General features: G+C 38.1%; 1 protein-coding gene across 1 annotated transcript in view; it reads left to right on the top strand.

Moving 5' to 3' along the window:
• LOC141361710 (ribonuclease inhibitor-like) overlaps nucleotides 1–20,421 on the top strand; it is a 76,790-nt gene that overhangs the window by 18,788 nt on the left and 37,581 nt on the right. The window contains exon 4 of the mRNA XM_073863401.1: nucleotides 10,625–10,798. Within this exon, the coding sequence (XP_073719502.1) occupies nucleotides 10,625–10,798 (174 nt within the window). The remainder of the gene's footprint in view (nucleotides 1–10,624; nucleotides 10,799–20,421) is intronic.

The following is a 20,421-nucleotide window of genomic DNA, read 5'->3' as shown; positions in this document are numbered from 1 at the left end:
CAGGCCAAGTCATATTTCTTTAACAAAAACTTAATGTAGACGAGACCAATAGCATTTTAAGGTGAGATTTTTTTGCCATTAATTCCATATTAAAGTCTCCTGTGGCATATATAGGTAGCTGTAGTTTGCATGGCATTTAAGATGAAGGCGAAACGGCTAAATAACTCACTATATAAAAAGAAAACATAAATTTCACCACCTTTAATTAATCTTTTATTAATTATTTATTAATTGTAAATGTATTTATTTTAGCATTTACTAATCATTTTTTAATCAAAGTTAAAACTGTTAACATTAGTGAATGCACCATGAACAACCGTCAATTACGGTAATGACTAGGGATGCACCGAATATTCGGCCACCGAAAATTTTCGGCCGAAAATGCTCTTTTGGGCCATTTTACTTTTATACTTTTATCACCGAAACAATACGGCCGAAATGATGACGCAAACCGAAGCAGCGACCTGCACGTGCTTGTCTGAAGCAACATGTATGCGGTGTGGATTAGTGATGGGTCGTTCGCGAACGAGCCGCTCTAAGAGCTGATTCTTTGTAGCGAACGAGCAGAGCCGAATCTTAAGACGCAGGCAGGGGTGTCACCGTAAGAGCCGGCTTTTCTAAGGGAGCCGAGCCAGAAGAGCCGAATCTATGAAAAGAGCCGGACTGCCATCACTAAAATGTAGAGCCGGAGCTTGAGCCGAAAGAGCCAAATCTATGGAAAGAGCCGGACTGCCCATCACTAGTGTGGATGTATTTAACCGCAAGAAAGCCGCTAAAGAGAGCAGTTGTCTGTACGCACAGAGGCACATGCGATTGAAAGTGTCCGAGACGTGATCATCACAGTGAGTACGCCCTTCAAAGATCAGAACTCTTGGTGTGTAAACTTTAGAGAGAGTCGCGCAAATGTGTCTCATACTGTAGTCCATTAACATACATTAGCCGAATAAAACAATGAAAAACAACGTAACGTTTGCATGCTGCGCTGTTTGGAATTTGCCCTCGGACTCTGTGTGCGCGCGCGTTTAAGTCCCCTCGATAGTGCACACACGAGTGAGACGCAAACAAGCGAACATAAAATCTTTGTGTTATTGACAGGGCACATATAAACAAAATTATCTCCACAGTATTCTTTTTCTAATAAAAACATTTTTATATGTCTTAAGTGTATGTATAGATTACAGTCAGAAACCAGTCTCTGCTTATTTAAAGAGACAGTAACCTAAATAAGTCTGTGTCATTAATGTTAATCAAACAACCCAAGACAAAGAGAAAGTCATTTCTGTAGATCTAAAAATAGGAGTATATTTAATTTATACAATAAAGACAGTGTTATAACTCATTTAATTTGATTTCTGTACCTAATGTTAGCCCTTATTAATGTGCAACTTTGTTCTTTTTTATAAATGTCTTTGGTTTATTTTTTATAAATTTCTATATTTCGTTTTTTTTTCAATTCTTTATTTGTTATTAGATTTTCTCCACCCCCTTTTCGCTGATCTTAAAAATAATCCGATCTGTGCCTCAAAAACTGTAATGTTATCCGAACTGTGAGTTTTGTGATCTGTCACACACCCCTAGTAAAGTTAGTACACAGTGATAGCCATAAATGCATTTGTACCAATAATTGGCATAATGATTTATTTCGGTGTTTCGGTTTCGGTGTTTCGGCCTTGGTTTCCTCTTTTTCGGTTTTCGGTTTGGGCCAAGAATTTTCATTTCGGTGCATCCCTAGTAATGACTGTACCTTTATCAACAAATATTATGTTACAATAGAGGCAGCGCTGATGTGCTATTTTATGCGCAATGGTTCTGCTGTTTACTTTCTCCTAAGACCTAAATGGTCGTGTTTATTTGAGGATACTTGCAAAGACAAGATTTTTGACGCATATTTGTATTTAAGCCCAATAAAGTGGCAAAAATACTCACAAGCTCAATGAGAAGCGAATGCGCGGCTTAGGTGTTCAGCTCTGACACAGAAACAGTGGACGCATTTAACGTTAGCACTGTTGTTTGTGTTTGAATGGCTTAATATCACTTGTTTATAAACTGCGGCGCTTAAATATATGTACAAATGTTACGTTTTTTGAGACCACATGCAAATGAAACTGCAAGAACCGACAGGTGGATGACATCAAAGTGCCGCGAGACCATTTCGGAAGCAGTCTCCTCTTATGATTCCTGAAATCGCTCTCACGGGATGTGGATGTCATCTGCCTCTTGGTTCTTGTGGCGCCACATTAAGTTTACCCACGAGTTTAACAAACCCGTTGTATCAGCAACTGGCCTGATGAGCATAGCAGTCAAAAACGGGACGCGGGTGATCACATACATGAGAAATCATTTACTCCCAAAATACAGGACCACTAATCGCAGAGACACGTAAATTACCTGGCGGTTTGGTTTTCTTATCCCACGAACTGAAAGGCTTGCCAATCTTCATCATTTCGCTAAGCCAAGTCAATCTCCATTGGTCTTATACACCTTTATCAATCGCCAAAACATCGGAGCCTTTCTGCATTACAAGTTTGTCCATGCTAACTGAAATAAAGTTTTACCTCAGCCTAACGTGATACAGCCAGAAAACCCGGAGTGGATCCGGTGCGTAGTGATTACAGAATGCTTAGAGTGGACAGAGGAATGTGATTTGGCTCCACTCCAGGCTTTGATTACATCCAACTTAAAAAAAAGGTGAATACACGTCATCTTTATGAAAAGTGAATTTAATAATTTTGCAATTGACGGAAATCCGTCTAGCGATGGAAAACTTTAATCCATAATAAATGTACATAAACCAGATATTTACTTTAATGTCAGGGCTAGATTACAGCATGAAACCTGTTGTGCATATAAATAAATTAAAGTGCTTAATTGTTGGCACTAGCACTTATAAACACTAAATGGGTAAAAATGGAAATAAATAGGCTTATTTTTTGGAGCCAATACCTCTGTTTTTTTTTAGAAATAAAAGCCAAATGCTTGAACATTTTACAGCCACGTCATTTTCGTTATGCATTGTTTGTTTTGGTTGTTTAAAAACACACAAAATTTTTATCCGATTACTCGATTAATCGATCGATTCAGTGCTAGATTAATCGATTACAAAAAGAATCGATAGCTGCAGCCCTAGTTTGCATAGTACTAAATTGTGTCGGCCCTAATGAGTGCCGATGTCCTGCAGTGTTTAGCTCCAGCACTAATCAAGCACACCTGAACAAGCTTGTAAAGGTCTTAAAAGTAATCTGAAAACGACAGGTAGGCAAGGTTTTATCAGGGTTGGAGCTAAAATCTGCAGGACATCGGCACTCCAGGACCGACGTTGTTTACCCCAAGCCTAGTGCATCCCAAATGTTTTAACATTTTATTTTATTTATTTATTTACGTTTATTTTAGTAGGGACAGATACAAAGAAAAGACATAAATACACTGTAAACAGTCATTTGATGTATGTATCATAGTGTTTTTAGCCGAAGCTAGTTTACAACACTTGTCCCTAGAGGGGCTTTTAGTTAAAAAAGAAAAAAAAGAGAGAAAAGAAAAAAAAATACAAACCAACATTATTAAAAGTGAAGTAAGAACCAGTTTAAATTAAATACAAAAATAGCAGTATAAAAACTAAATATGAGAGCAATTTTGTTCTTGAATTAGCCACAATTTAGTATGTTTTTTAAAAGTGAAAAACGTTGGAATACATTTCAAGTGGCCTGGCAGAGAATTCCATAATTTCACCCCTTTTATTGAAAAGGCAGTTTGGGCAAATGATGTTCTACGGTAAGGGATAATGCAATTGCCATTTAATGCTGCTCGGGTGGATCTAGTGCAATTTTGTTATTAGTTTGCAAAGAGGTGGAGGAGCAGTGATTTTTTTTTAATATAACACTATAGTCATTATGGCCTTAAAAAGTTTTTTTGGGGTTTTTTTCCTTAATGGCATTTTACTTTTATAATGTAAGTACTTTTGAAACCAGTACTTTCACACTTTTATTTGAGTAAAAAGCTTGAGTTGATACTTCAACTTCTACAGAAGTATTTTTAACCCTAGTATCTATACTTCTACCTGAGTAATGAATGGGAATACTTTTGACACCACTGTTAGCAGGATATAAATGTTTTGAGGCACACTCTCTTCATAAATGAATCAATTACTCTCCCTACATAATTTATTTTTTAAAACACTGTTGAAATATGTATTCTAGAGGCTTATTTCTTTCCAACGATATATAGTTTGTAGTGATAGATTAAAATTTACATCAACAATATTGAAGTAAATTTAGGTGACTTGTTTTTCTCATTTAAAACATTGCAAGTTATTTGGAAAAAAAACATGATAAACATATTAAACTATTACATTTATTCAGTATTGTTTTCGTTTTATGAAAATGATTTGCTTTATAATTTAATATAATATAACACAAGTACACGCAAACACATTAAGAACTATTAGAAACATTAAAGCAACACTAAAGAACTCTGGCTCTTTGCTCCCCCTACAGGTTAGAAGCGTAATTGTTCATTACCACTGTCGTAAATACTGCAGCATAGCTGGCTCTGATTGGATTGTAGGTCTGCCGTAAAGCAAGTTTTTGTAGTTTTCACTCGAACTACAGGACCACTACCCGACGGTTGGAAACTTCTTTAGTGCGGTTTTGGCCGATAGAGGGCTGCAAAGCGAATGTGAAAGTGCCATTCACCCTGTTTTGTGTGGATGAACCACTGAAACTTTTTTGGAAACGTTATTTTAAGGTAAAAAAAAACTCTTTGGTGTTGCTTTAACTAATAAGCAGTTATGTTATATATATTCTGTGCTCTTATTGCATTTTTGTAATAATAGAGTAGCAGAATAAATAAACCAGCTAAATCAGCATATTTTTATCAGCATAATATTAGTTGTTTTTGATTAATTTTATATCTATTGTTCACTGGCAGCTTCTATGAAAGGTTTTACTGGATTAATGTGTGAATACAGGTCATGGGTGATCAAGAGCCACATTCACTCTTGTGCAAGGATTATTGTCAAAACTGTTTTATTTTTTTAGATTTACTGTGCTTGTACCAGCTATTATGGCAACCCGTAACTGTACAACATTTAGTCATTTAGCAGATGCTTTTGTCCAAAGTGCCTTAAAGTGAGGTAAACAATAGAAGCAATTATAGCAACACAAGAACAGCAATACATAAGTGCACTGAAAATAGTCTTATCAAGTCCAACACAATATGCATAGCCAAGAGTTTGTTAGTAACTTTATTTTGTTTAGAAATGTAGAAATAAAGAGAAAGGTAAATAGAGAAAGATAGTAAGTCCGTTATTAGGAAGTGAGGTAATGGCAAAAAGATGGGTTTTTAGCCAAGTCTTAAAGACGGCTACAGAGTCAGCAGATCGTGTTACGACCGGCAGATCATTCCACAGTTGTGAAACAGCTCCTAAGAAGGTACGCGCTAGTGTTTTTTTCCCTTTTTGAGATGCCGGTACAAATTATGCCGGTCTTTCAGGATTTCTCGTGTCTCTTGCAATACGACTACCATTAGCTTTAGTGGCTCACCGGAAGTCTTAAACAAGAGCTTAAAGATGGCAGCGCCCACATTTACATAAAAAATAAGGTGGATAGAAAAATGCAAGTACATGTAGGGGTGTGGCTTTAATGGCCCTTCAGTAAGCATTGTGCTGTTTGCATGTGACTGAAGAATGTGCAGGGTAGAAATTCAACTGTAATTGCAAATCTTGTTATACAGTGGCAAGAAAAAGTATGTGAACCTTTTGGAATTTTATAGTTTTCTAAATGAATGTGATCTGATCTCCTAAATCAAGGGTATTGACAAACATAATGTGTTTAAAAATAATTACACAAAAATACTGATCTTTCATGTCTTTATTGAGAACAACCAAAAAAACTCTGTGCTTGTGGAAAAAGTATGTGATTAATGACCTCATAAAAGCTAACTGGAGTCAGGTTTTAGCACACCTGGAGTCTCGTTAATACATTTGGTGGTGGTTTTCCAGACATAGATTATCTTAAGCCAGGACTAGACCTTAGTTAAATTAGGAAATATAAACATGCCTTACTAAAAACATTACTTGTGTGCATTTTGAGGCCAAACTAAGGGCACTGATGTATTTTAAGATATGTCAGTGCGAGGTGTTTCCAGTTTGGACCGCTCTTACATTTATTTTAGTCTAGGACTAGTCTAATTCCTGTCTGGAAAACCGCCCCTTGGAGGTTTGGACTACAGCTACTTTGACTGATAAAAAAATCCCTCAAACCTTTGGAGTTTGCTCTGCACAAAAAGAACATGCTTATGTAAGCCATGGCTCACGTAAAAGAGCTTTCAGAGGAGCTACGATCAAGAATTTTTGCTTTACATCAAGCTGGAAAGGGTTACAACGTTATTTCAAAGACTTAAGAAATTCATCAGTCTAAAGTTAGGCAAACAATCTACAAATAGAGACGCTTTGGGACTGTTGCTACTCTTTGCAAAAAGAGCACCTTGGAAAACCCCATAATATATAAAATATTTTATGGACTGAGGAAACAAAAGTTGAATTGTTCTGAAAAAATACTATGGAAAAAGGGCACAGCTTACCAACAATAAGCATCATCCCAAAAGGTGAATGGTGGAGGGAACATCATGATTTGGGCATGCTTTGATGCTTCAGGGCCTGGACCACTTGCCATCATTCAGGGGAAAATTAATTCCCAAATTTAACAAAATATCCTACAGGATAATGTCAGGGTGGCTGTCCACCAGTTGAAGCTTAGTAGAAGTTGTTTGATGCAGCTGGACAATGACCTTAAACCAGGGGTCTCAAACTCAAATTGGCTTGGGGCCATTTCTGAAATTGACATTTCATCGGAGGGCCGCAGAGCTATTTTAAGGTTAAAAAGTACAATATTTCTGTAAATGTACTGTTTAAATTCTATTATTTAATGTATAAAAATAGCAGTGGTTTTTATCTTTTAAATATACATTTCATATAAGTAAATCATTTCTTAATGATTTAATACTTTAATACTAAGGCCTATTAAAACCTTGCACTAAACTAACAAATACAATTTATTTATACATTTATAAACTATTATAAAAAATTACAATCAGTAAGTGTTTGTGTTTTGATTTATTTTGGATTGTTTTCAGTCATAATATTGACTTTATTATGTTCCATCTTTGTTATTCCACAGTTTTAACGAATTTGTTATTATATGTGGAAAAATATGAATAATTGAAAGTGATTCTAAAACTTTTAAATGGGTAGTCAATGTTACATAAGCTAGTTAAACAGAAAAAAATTATAATACTGCTCTGTGTAATTGCATGGTATATTATAATATAAAGCAGTACATACTTTTATCCTCTGTATGTTTCTCCTCCTCTTTTCTCTTTTCTTAACCTGGGCACTTTGATGGCTCTTTTTCTTATCTGTAGTTTATGTGTTGCAATACATCTACGGCTCTGCCTCATAATTATATGCGGTGTCTCCAGAAGGTGACTTGTTGATGTGAACCCCACCGCGGCTCTTCTCTGAACAGCTGATATCCACCCGGAAGTAACAAATCCTCTCTGGACAAACACTGCAAAGTCCCGTCCAGATTAACTGATTGCATGACATGATTGACGCGAGGTTCAGATGAGGAATTAAAGTCCGATCACGCATTCCGCTATCCTCACAATCACGGAGCGCGCGCGGCTCATGGTTGCGTAGCAACTGGTGAGGCCACGCCACAGAGCGCAACTTCCGCTCCCGAGCACTTTAGAAAGTAAGAAACGTCTTGACTCGTTTAAACACGCGTTGTTAGACGCGAGATGTGAACGAACCCTTAAACGTTTAAATTAAAAATGAAACAAATATGAAACAAAGTGAATAAAAATCTTTCTGAGGGCCAGATTATGTTATATTGTTGAAAGGTGCCGCAGAGAGGGGGAGGGCGGGCCGCAAATGGCCCGCGGGCCGGGAGTTTGAGACCACTGCCTTAAAGGGATAGTTCGGCCAAAAACGATATTAAACCCATGATTTACTCACCCCCAAGCTGTCCGAGTTGCATATGTCCATCGTTTTTCAGACAAACACGGATTGCCCTCGGAAGACCTTTATTTATCATCCTGGAGCCGTGTGGATTTGGTTTGTCAAGGATGGACGCACTTTTTTTTGACGTGAGGGTCTTGGACTATGGCTGGACCCCGTGGTATTGCATTTAATCAAAAGAAAGATCTAAAATATTTTCTAAAATATCCGAAAATGTGTTTGTCTGAAAAACGATGGACATATGCAACTCGGACAGCTTGGGGGTGACTAGGTCATGGGTTTGATATTGTTTTTGGCCGAACTATCCCTTTAAGCATTGAAGTAAATCCCCACAGGCTGGTTTAAGAAAAACATAATCTACCATTTGAAGTGGCCTATTCAAAGCCCAGACCTTAACCTGTGGAATGACTAGGGCTGTGACGATAACCGCGTCACCGCAGTAATGAGATGCCTACCACGGTGCTGAGGTCATCATCATCATCACCGCACTTTTTATATTTTCTTTCTTTATTTATTTTGCTGGTGAAAGTTACAGATGTCATATGGTGTATGGTATGAACTTGTAGTGCTGGGCATAGATTAATCTAGATTAATATCATATAAAAAAGTATTTTTTGCATAACATATGAGTTTGTCCGGTGTATAATTATTATGTATATATAAATGCACACACATTCATGTATGTATTTTACAACATTTATATATGTATAGATATATTTATTTATATTTTTATATATTCTATATTATATATAAATAAATAAAAATGTATAAATAAAACATTTATTATTTATTTTGTATGAGATTAATCTAGATTACTCTATGCCCAGCTCTAGTTTTTTTGTTACATGCCCCCCATAGGAATGCATATAAATGTTCTATATTCATAACACTTTATCTTAGTATAAATCTACAAAAATGTTGACAAACGATGTATCATTGGAAAGCTCTAAGAACGTAGTTTTCATATATCAAAACAATTTAGCAGTAATAATAATGCAGTGACAGTAATTTATTAATTTGTGACAAGAGTATGCGGCAAACCGTTAAAACCTAGTGGCCGTTGTTGGTAAAACCACTAAAAGTGTGAGACAAACCTAATGTGTGAACTTGAAATTTCAATCACAACTGCTTGAGACTTAAGGCTTCAAGTTTACATGATTTTTTTTTTATTTACCTTTTTTATAATTTTATTTATAAACTTAATATTTTATTGGATTATTTTGTTTTATTAAAATAAATGTAAACTGCTATAACAATTTTTTCTGTTTAATATTTTTACCTCTTACACTTCAATGACAAACCTTACATTGTCGTCGTTAAAACAAGACCAAGATAAGGCTTCTAGACCAACAAATGCCAGAGTAATATTCATTTGAAGATGCACTTCAGCTTTTCACTCCCCCCACTCAAAAGGGTGGGGTGAGGCCTAAGGGGTTAAAAAGAACTTCATACCAGAGTGACAGTTGTGACATTTTAAACAATCACCTGAAAAGGTTAAAAATATTAATTCTTGGTCTATTCCATGTACAAACACTTGACTGACTTCCCTATTGTAAAGTTACTTGTATGCCTCTGTGCTTTTATAGTTGTGCATTGAAGACCCGTCACCCCTAGAGCAACAACATGAAATAATTGAAAATATCCTTATATGATATATCCGTCCACTTCTTCATTTCAACCTCCCAATGGGTTATATATGTCAGGTGTAGTAAATATTTACCATAACTGTTAAAATCAAGTTTTATGCATGCTCCCATGACACTGTTTTCTACTGTAGTTCCCATGGAAAGTTTCCGGAAATGTACCCAAAACTTTCCACCATTTTGCAACCCTAGAGCTGAAATTTCTCCTGTAATAGAGAAACATTTTTATATTGAATACATGATGAGATTTACAAGTGTGAGTCATGAACTCAATACAGATTCATGAAGAGGTGTTCATGTGTTTTAGGACATCTAACATTAAAGTGCCCATATTATGAAAATCTCACTTTTTCTGGGTTTTGGGGTGTTCATTTGTGTCTCTGATGCTCCCACATGCACACAAACTTGGAAAAAAATCCATCCATGCTGTTTTGAGTGAGATACAGGTTTCTGAATGTCCTCTGCCTTAAGTCTCAGATTGCACGAGTAACTAGCCGTTTCGTCACATTACGTTTGAATTTTCCCGCCCACCACCCCACTCGCAGGTCTCCACCCACCAGGTACTGTAGCTAGAGAGCACAGAGCAGTCACTTCGCTGATACCCTCTATGCTGTTATCATGTCTCATGGAAATAACAGCGCTATTTGGATATTATGGATTATACTCCCGCCTACTTTTAAAAACAAAGTTTTAACGCGCGTTTATTGGAACCCGGAGTAATCTTATATACAGTGTGTTACGACGCAAAGAGTCCTCAGATTGTAGGCGATAATTTAACTTGTGTAAAAGGAGTCATAATATGGGCACTTTAATAGCCTGTGTGATGTTTTAATTTCACATTTAAACACACAGCGTGTCAGTTATTGAGGGATTGAAAGAGTAACATTACATGAAGAGATGGATGTTATATTTGTGTATAAACTTTGTAAGTTTTGCATAATTTACATGAAGTCATTGTTCTCTACAGGTTGATAAGCTGTAATATCACAGATGAAGGTTGTGTTGCTCTGACTTCAGCTCTGACTTCAAACCCATCACACCTGAGAGATACGGATCTGTCTAGGAATAAACTCACAGATTCAGGAATGAGGCTGATCTCTTATGTACTGAAGAATCCTGACTGTAAACTGGCGATACTATGGTAAGATAATATGATGTAATAATGAAATGAAATCTGTTTTAGATTTCTCAACGGGTCGGGTTCGGGTCAAAAATATAAGCAAATTAGTCGGGTCGGGTCGGACCTCGGGCTTAACCTTTTACGCTCTGTGAAAAAAATTATTAATCACTGCTGTTCACCGTAAAGAAAGTCTGGTCTGGCTGCTGCGTGCAACGTGGATCACAGAGAGGGGCGGGGGATAGCAATAAGCTTCGGTGCGGATCAGCAACGGATCCAGACCGGAGCTTATTGCTATAACTGCGTGCACGCCTGTTGCCTGGAGAAGAAGAGTTGGAGAAAAGTAAACTTGCCGCAGGTGAATTCATTGTTGTTTGCTACTACAGGAGGAAAAGCCGCTGGCGCTGGGTACATGTTTGAGTTCTTTTTATTTATTATGTGATTTTTATTTAAGGCATTTATATAGCCTATATTTAAAGTTTATTGTTTCAGTTGTTTGTATTGTTAAAAGGCGTGGACATTAAAGCTTGATTTGAATTCCCGTCTGCTGGTCAAGATAATAGCCTACGTGTATGAGGAAAAAAGGCAGGGGTGGTCGGCCACGGGTTGGGTTTGGACAGATAATTCACGTTGATGTGTCGGGTTAAATCGGGTCAAGGCTTTAAAAGCCACGGGCCGTGTCGGGTTGTAATTTTCAGGCCCGTTGAGAACTCTTATCTGTTTGAGGTGTTTATTTTCCTTCTGCTACTTCTGCACAATGTTTCTGAGTTTTCAGTTCAATTTATTTATATAGCATTTTTCACAATTGTTTTATTGTTTCAAAGCAGTTTTACATGAATAAAAGCAAGATAAAACACAGAAAATCGGTGGACAACACAAGAAGCAGAGTACAGCGGCTAATATTAAACCATACTAGTGAGCGTAGTAATAATGTAGCGTATAGTTGAGAGTTCTAAGTTAAGCCAATGTCAGCTGACTCCCCATGGGTTAAAAAAAAACTCCTAGGAGAAAAAAACCTCTGGAGGAAGTCAGGAGGAAAATGTTCCAGAAAGAAAAAAACCCTTTGAGAGAGAGCAAGACAAGCTGATTCTGTAGAGGATATACCAGTTTCGTGAGGAAGGCCTACCACAATAGATAAAACAATCTGGAAGCCTACTTTTTGATATAGTCTACTCAAAACTTTTTTGTTTTACTTGTTGATTTTATTTTATTTTACTTGTTGATATGTTTTAGAATTGTTTAAAATATTAACATAGTGTTCCCCACAGAATTTTGAGAGACTGTGGTGGTGCTGCTGATGACGTCACATACTAATTAACATATTTGTTACGTCATCCCGATGTGTTTGCGGTTGGCACTTAAAAGTCAGGGGTTCGTTAGTTTAAGTCACAGCTTACATTGGTGACACAAGCAAAGATTAGGAGAAACGTGCAAACAATAAAAGACAGCTATGTATGCAACTCCCTCATCTCAATATGAGTGTATAATAAGTATATCATCATGTTGCTTGCTATGCAGTTACACATAGAGCAGTAATATTATTTTTATACAGAGATGGTACATAGCCAATTCAATACTGTGAGTTAAACAATCCAAAATAAATCAAAACAGAAACTTTTGTTTGCAAAAATGTAGGCTAATAGTTCATAAATGTATTCAGGATTTTTTTTGTTTAGTTCAAGGTTTTAGTAGAAAAAGTTTAAGAGAAGGTTAAGAAAAGAGTTACGTACTGTTATAAAATAATGTAAAAAATGTATGTTCTTTAGTGGAGAACTTTGCAGTAGTATTTTATTTATTCTTTTTTATTTTATATATATTTTATATATTATATTTTAATAAAAAGTGTTTAAAAAAAGTGTAAACAAATTGTAAAAAAGTTTATAGTAATAAACAACCTGCAGTTTAATGTTTGCATTTTTCACTTACTGCACTGAAAATGAACCGAACCGTGGCTTCAAAACCAAGGTACGCACCGAACCGTGATTTTTGCGTACCTTTACACCCCTAATATATACACAGGGTGCGATTTGCCGGGGGGGGGGGATGCGTGGGATTTCCCCCTTTCTGGTCAATGTATCCCTACCTCTGCTTAATTATTTTTATCCCCGGTGGGGATAAATTTATCCCGCCCTCAAAGTGATCAGTGCTACTACACTAGTGGCGAGACGGATCACAAAACTTATCACGGATCCGTGGTTTGATTAAAGTAAATTTTGTTGTAAAATGCGCTACTTTGGCTGGCTCTGATACAGCTGCCGCACAGCCTCTCTGTATTCACCAATCTGCAGACTTGCTCAATGTTCCGCCCACGGCGCTATCTGATTGGTTACAGACCCGGTTACACCTCACGAGTAATAGCCTATCAACACTTGCGAGATGGTTATGGAGCTGTGTGTCGAAACGATGAAATTCAGCATATTCAGCCGCATATTAATAAAGCGGGAATAAACATCACAATCTGATTATCTGTTTATGATGACAAGCAGAGTTAGTGTCCCAGTCACACCACTGAGAATGGCCGAAGTTACACATGATACATGCCGATGAGGCGTTTAGCGAGGCACAGGTGCGTCCAGTTTGCACAAATGAGGCTAACACATAATGCATCTGACTTTTCTATCATTTCACTGTAGCTCAGCATCGCAGTGTAAAGTTAATGTTATTACTTTAAAAGCAGCATTAAAACAGTTTCTACTGTAATGGTTTAACTTTGCAATCAATCCATTTTCATATTTATGTTTAAGTTTATAGTTTTGCCATTCAAGATTTAATTCTTGCGTGTTTTTTCATTGTGCATGATCACAGTTCATATGTGTGGGGAAAGATAAGCTATTAGAGTAAAAATATTGCGTTAGGCTGCTTCATGAGTTAATAAGAAAAAATATTTTACAATTCCTGCAAATGCAGTGATGAGTTCATGTTCTCATGATTTATTTTTATGAATTAAAATGTTTTGAAATGTGCTGTGGACAGAGACGCATTATGTCAAGAATTATAAAAAATCGTCAATAAGCTCTTAATTTGTGCTAAAATAGTATAAATGTTTAGTTTTAAAACCATTTTGAAAAGCTGGTTATATTTTTATGTTTCTGCGCAAGTTCACCAGACAGTGAGGGTCGGGTTTTGTTCCGATCAGAGTTCGTGAGCGGAGAGCGCATTTCTGAAATATTAGAAATATTTTAATTAGAAATATAAAAATAATAATAATAATATTATAATGGATTTTTGTTAGGTCGGACAATGATTACCAAATTTCTCTCATATTGCTCTTCATAAACACTGAAAACAGTCAAAAAAGTTAAAACTAGTGGTGGGTACAAAATGACTCATGACGAAATATGGTGGGTACCCACCGTCGCCGAAATCGACGCCTATGAAAACATCCCCCCCTCTGTTTTTTTCACAAATCGCACCCTGTATATACATATAAATAAGGGCTGCGACCTGCTAAGCATGCAACCTTAAAAGGTGAGCACTCGATCTTTCTAGGTGGAAGCCTCAAAAGTCCGCAAAGAGAACTGAAATGAGACGGTCTAATCTTCTGAGGACCCAAAATTTGCATCAGCTGCTGCACGCGCACCACGCCTGTCAGCGAGGGTGCTTCTCAATTATTATTTTTGCATCCTTGTTTCCTTTCCTTGCTTCCTTTCCTCGCATCTTAGCTCCACCCTTCTAGGATGCAAGCGAGGACAGAGGAGACGAAGTATTAAGTGAAATGATATCCTATATATATATATATATATATATATATATATATATATATATATATATATATATATATATATATATATATATATATATATATATATTCCTTAGTGTCTTTATAACATTTATTATCTGTTATCAATTAATCAAATGCATTAAAAACGAGTTCATATCCTTACTACATTAAAAAAAGACATTCTTAAAAGTGCTGTAAAATTAATATACATGTCTATACCACTGATCATTTATATACAGTGGCAAGAAAAAGTATGTGAACCTCTAGGAATAAACTGGTTTTCTACTGTGATTTGCCATAAAATGTTATCTGATCCTCATCTAGGTCACAACAATAAACAAACACGATGTGCATAAGCTCACAAGACATAAATAATTTCAGTTTCTTGTGTTTTTTTTTAAAACACCCATTAAACATTCACAGTGCTGGAGGAAAATGTAAGTGAGCCCATGGACTAATTATGTTGGCTTGACAAAGCCAACATACTGTTATTGTAGTTAAACTTATTATTATGTTGGCTTGACAAAGCCAACATATTGATATTGTATTTAAACTTATTATAATTAGTGGTGCTTGCATTTATGCAAAGCATCACTATTACTATTGCTCATACTTATTAGTGGTGCTTGCATTTATGCAAGGCATCACTATTACTATTCCTCATACTTATTATTATTAGTGGTGCTTGCATTTATGCAAGGCATCACTATTACTATTGCTCATACTTATTATTTATTAGTGGTGCTTGCATTTATGCAAGGCATCACTATTATTATTGCTCATACTTATTATTATGTTGGCTTGAGAAAGCCAACATACTGTTGTTGTACATAAACTTTTTATTATTATTATTATTATTAGTGGTGCTTGCATTTATGCAAGGCATCACTATTACTATTCCTCAGGGATATTATTAGTGGTGCTTGCATTTATGCAAAGCATCACTATTATTATTGCTCAAAGATATTATTATGTTGGCTTGACAAAGCCAACATACTGTTCTTCGATTTAAGCTTATTATTAGTGGTGCTTGCATTTATGCAAGGCATCACTATTACTATTGCTCATACTTATTATTAGTGGTGCTTGCATTTATGCAAGGCATCACTATTACTATTGCTCATACTTATTATTAGTGGTGCTTGCATTTATGCAAGGCATCACTATTATTATTGCTCATACTTATTAGTGGTGCTTGCATTTATGCAAGGCATCACTATTACTATTGCTCATACTTATTATTTATTATTTATATCTTTATTAGTGGTGCTTGCATTTATGCAAGGCATCACTATTACTATTCGTCATACTTATTATTTATATCTTTATTTATTCTTATATCTGGACACTTTTTCGGCGCGTAACTCGTCCCACACGGTTTGTCGTAGACCAATGAAACAGGGCTCAAAATGACCGGCTTATTAAGGACACGTCTGCTATGACTTTTATAAGGGATCGGGTGCAGGATTTTCGAAAGGGGGGCGAAAAACCACCCGAAAAATCCCATTGACTTAACATTGCGCCCAACTTTGACGAGTCATATCTCCGCTTGAGGATGTTGTAGAAACATGTGGGTTACATTATTTGAAGAGGGTGGTAGGCTCTGTAAGAACATACATGACATTGGGGTGTAAGTTGTACCCCTGGGGTGTAAGAGGCCCCCGAAAATTCCCATTGACTTATAATGGGGCAGGAAACATGCCCATATAAGGGAATAAAACAGTTCCAGATGGGATATCTTTGCTTTACAATATCGTAGAGATAAGTGGGTGGGCTCATTTCACTCGGGCATCCAATCAGTCCCTCGGGATCATCCCAGAGCTATTAAGCCACGCCCCTAGCAACAATTTTGGGCACCCTAGCAACATCTCCCATAGACTGCCATTATAAAATGCCCAGATGGATATCTTTGCACCACAGTGTCATAGAGACATGGGGGTGGGCTCATTTTACTCAGGCATCCAATCAGTCTCTCATGATCTTTACATAGGTATTAAGCCACGCCCCTAGCAACCATTTTTGAGCACCCTAGCAACATAAAATTCAAACAGTTATATCTCCGCATCAGAACATCGTAGAGACACGGGGGTTGGACCGTTTGACTCGTGACTCAGAGTGTAATCATTATGGGATGCCACTTTTTCCCCTAGCAACCAAATACAGTACCCTAGCAACAGAGTAAACAAAGCCTTATATCTCCGCATCAGAACATGGTAGAGACACGGGGGTTGGACCGTTTGACTAGTGACTCGGAGTGTAATCATTATGGGATGCCAATTTTTTCCCTAGCAACCAAATACAGTACCCTAGCAACAGAGTAAACAAAGGCTTATATCTCCGGACCAGAACATCGTAGAGACACGGGGGTTGGACCGTTTGACTCGTGACTCAGAGTGCAATCATTATGGGATGCCAATTTTTTCCCTAGCAACCAAATACAGTACCCTAGCAACAGAGTAAACAAAGCCTTATATCTCCGCATCAGAACGTCGTAGAGACACGGGGGTTGGACCGTATGACTAATGACTCGGAGTGTAATCATGATGGGATGCCAATTTTTTCCCTAGCAACCAAATACAGTACCCTAGCAACAGAGTAAACAAAGCCTTATATCTCCGCATCAGAACGTAGTAGAGACACTGGGGTTGGACCGTTTGACTCTTGACTCGGAGTGTAATCATTATGGCATGCCAATTTTTTCCCTAGCAACCAAATACAGTACCCTAGCAACAGAGTAAACAAAGCCTTATATCTCCGCATCAGAACATCGTAGAGACACGGGGGTTAGACCGTTTGACTCGTGACTCGGGGTGTAATCATTATGGGATGCCATTTTTTTCCCTAGCAACCAAATACAGTACCCTAGCAACAGAGTAAACAAAGCCTTATATCTCCGCATCAGAACATCGTAGAGACACGGGGGTTGGACCGTTTGACTCGTGACTCGGAGTGTAATCATTATGGGATGCCAATTTTTTCCCTAGCAACCAAACACAGTACCCTAGCAACAGAGTAAACAAAGCCTTATATCTCTGCATCAGAACATCGTAGAGACACGGGGGTTGGACCGTTTGACTTGTGACTCAGAATGTAATCACTATGGGATGCCATTTTTTCCCTAGCAACCAAATACAGTACCCTAGCAACAGAGTAAACAAAGCCTTATATCTCCGCATCAGAACATCGTAGAGACACGGGGGTTGGACCGTTTGACCCGTGACTTAGAGTATAATCATATATTGTTCCCCGAAATTTGCCACGGCAAGCACCACTTCACATTTTCTTCAGGAAATGTACCTATCTAGTTTATTTATTATTCTTATATCTGGACACTTTTTCGGCGCGTAACTCGTCCCACACGGTTTGTCGTAGACCAATGAAACAGGGCTCAAAATGACCGGCTTATTGAGGACACGTCTGCTATGACTTTTATAAGGGATCGGGTGCAGGATTTCCGAAAGGGGGGCGAAAAACCACCCAAAAAATCCCATTGACTTAACATTGGGCCCAACTTTGACGGGTCATAGCTCCGTTCAAGGATTTTGTAGAAACATGTGGGTTATAACATTTGAAGAGGGTGGTAGGCTCTGTAAGAACATACATCACATTGGGGTGTAAGTTGTATCCCTGGGGTGTAAGAGGCCCCCGAAATTTCCCATTGACTTATAATGGGGCAGGGAACACGCCCATATAAGGGAATAAAACCGTTCCAGATGGGATATCTTTGCTTTACAGTGTCATAGAGATAAGTGGGTGGGCTCATTTTACTCGGGCATCCAATCAGTCTCTCAGGATCATTTCAGAGCTAATAAGCCACGCCCCTAGCAACCACTTTTGAGCACCCTAGCAACATCTCCCATAGACTGCCATTATAAAATGCCCAGACGGGATATCTTCGCTTTACAATGTCATAGAGACATGGGGGTGGGCTCATTTTACTCAGACATCCAATCAATTTATCAGGATAGTCCCAGAGCTATTAAGCCACGCCCCTAGCAACCACTTTTAAGCACCCTAGCAACATAAAATTCAAACAGTTATACCTCGGCATCAGAACATCGTAGAGACACGGGGGTTGGACCGTTTTACTAGTGACTCGGAGTGTAACAATTGGTCACATCATTGGCCACTCCCAAGCCCCGCCCCTAGCAACCAAATAGGAGCACCCTAGCAACCGAATAAACAAAGCCTTATATCTCCGCATCAGAACATCGTAGAGACACGGGGGTTGGACCGTTTGACTCGTGACTCAGAGTGTAATTACTATGGGATGTTAATTTTTTTCCCTAGCAACCAAATACAATACCCTAGCAACAGAGTAAACAAAGCCTTATATCTCCGCATCAGAACATCGTAGAGACACGGGGGTTGGACCGTTTGACTCGCGACTCAGAGTGGAATCACTATGGGATGCCAAATTTTTCCCTAGCAACCAAATACAGTACCCTAGCAACGGAATAAACAAAGCCTTATATCTCCGCATCAGAACATCGTAGAGACACGGGAGTTGGACTGTTTGACTCGTGACTCAGAGTGTAATCACTATGGGATGCCAAATTTCTCCCTAGCAACCAAATACAGTACCCTAGCAACAGAGTAAACAAAGCCTTATATCTCCGCATCAGAACATCGTAGAGACACGGGGGTTGGACCGTTTGACTCATGACTCAGAGTGTAATCACTAGTGGATGCCAATTTTTTCCCTAGCAACCAAATGTGAGCACCCTAGCAACTGAATAAACAAAGCCTTATATCTCCGCATCAGAACATCGTAGAAACACGGGGGTTGGACCGTTTGACTGGTGACTGAGAGTGTAATCACTATGGGATGCCAATTTTTTCCCTAGCAACCAAATACAGTACCCTAGCAACAGAGTAAACAAAGCCTTATATCTCCGCATCAGAACATCGTAGAGACACGGGGGTTGGACCATTTGACTCGTGACTCGGAGGGTAATCACTAGTGGATGCCATTTTTTCCCTAGCAACCAAATACAGCTCCCTAGCAACAGAGTAAACAAAGCCTTATATCTTCGCATCAGAACATCGTAGAGACATGGGGTTTGGATCGTTTTACTCGTGACTAGAAGTATAATCATATACTGTCCCCAGAAATTTGCCACGGCAAGCACCACTTCACATTTTCTTCAGGAAATGTACCTATCTAGTAATTTATTTATTCTTATATCTGGACACTTTTTCGGCGCGTAACTCGTCCCGCACGATTTGTCGTAGACCAATGAAACAGGGCTCAAAACGACCGGCTTATTGAGGACACGTCTGCTATGACTTTTATAAGCGATCGGGTGCAAGATTTACGAAAGGGGGGCGAAAAACCACCCAAAAAATCCCATTGACTTAACATTGCGCCCAACTTTGATGGGTCATAGCTCCGCTCAAGGATTTTGTAGAAACGTGTGGGTTACAACATTTGAAGAGGGTGGTAGGCTCTGTAAGAACATACATGACATTGGGGTGTAAGTTGTACCCCTGGGGTGTAAGAGGCACCCGAAAATTCCCATTGACTTATAATGGGGCAGAAAACATGCCCATATAAGGGAATAAAACAGTTCCAGATGGGATATCTTTGCTTTACAGTGTCGTAGAGATAAGTGGGTGGGCTCATTTTACTCGGGCATCCAATCAGTCTCTCAGGATCATCCCAGAGCTATTAAGCCACGCCCCTAGCAAAAATTTTGGGCACCCTAGCAACATCTCCCATAGACTGCCATTATAAAATGCCCAGATGGATATCTTTGTGCCACAGTGTCATAGAGACATGGGGGTGGGCACATTTTACTCAGGCATCCAATCAGTCTCTCAGGATCCTTACATAGGTATTAAGCCACGCCCCTAGCAACCACTTTTGAGCACCCTAGCAACATAAAATTCAAACAGTTATATCTCGGCATCCGAACATCGTAGA

Source organism: Misgurnus anguillicaudatus, chromosome 24, assembly GCF_027580225.2.
Source record: "Misgurnus anguillicaudatus chromosome 24, ASM2758022v2, whole genome shotgun sequence".
In the NCBI taxonomy this organism is placed as follows: domain Eukaryota; kingdom Metazoa; phylum Chordata; class Actinopteri; order Cypriniformes; family Cobitidae; genus Misgurnus; species Misgurnus anguillicaudatus.
This window is presented reverse-complemented; position numbering and strand designations above follow the sequence as displayed.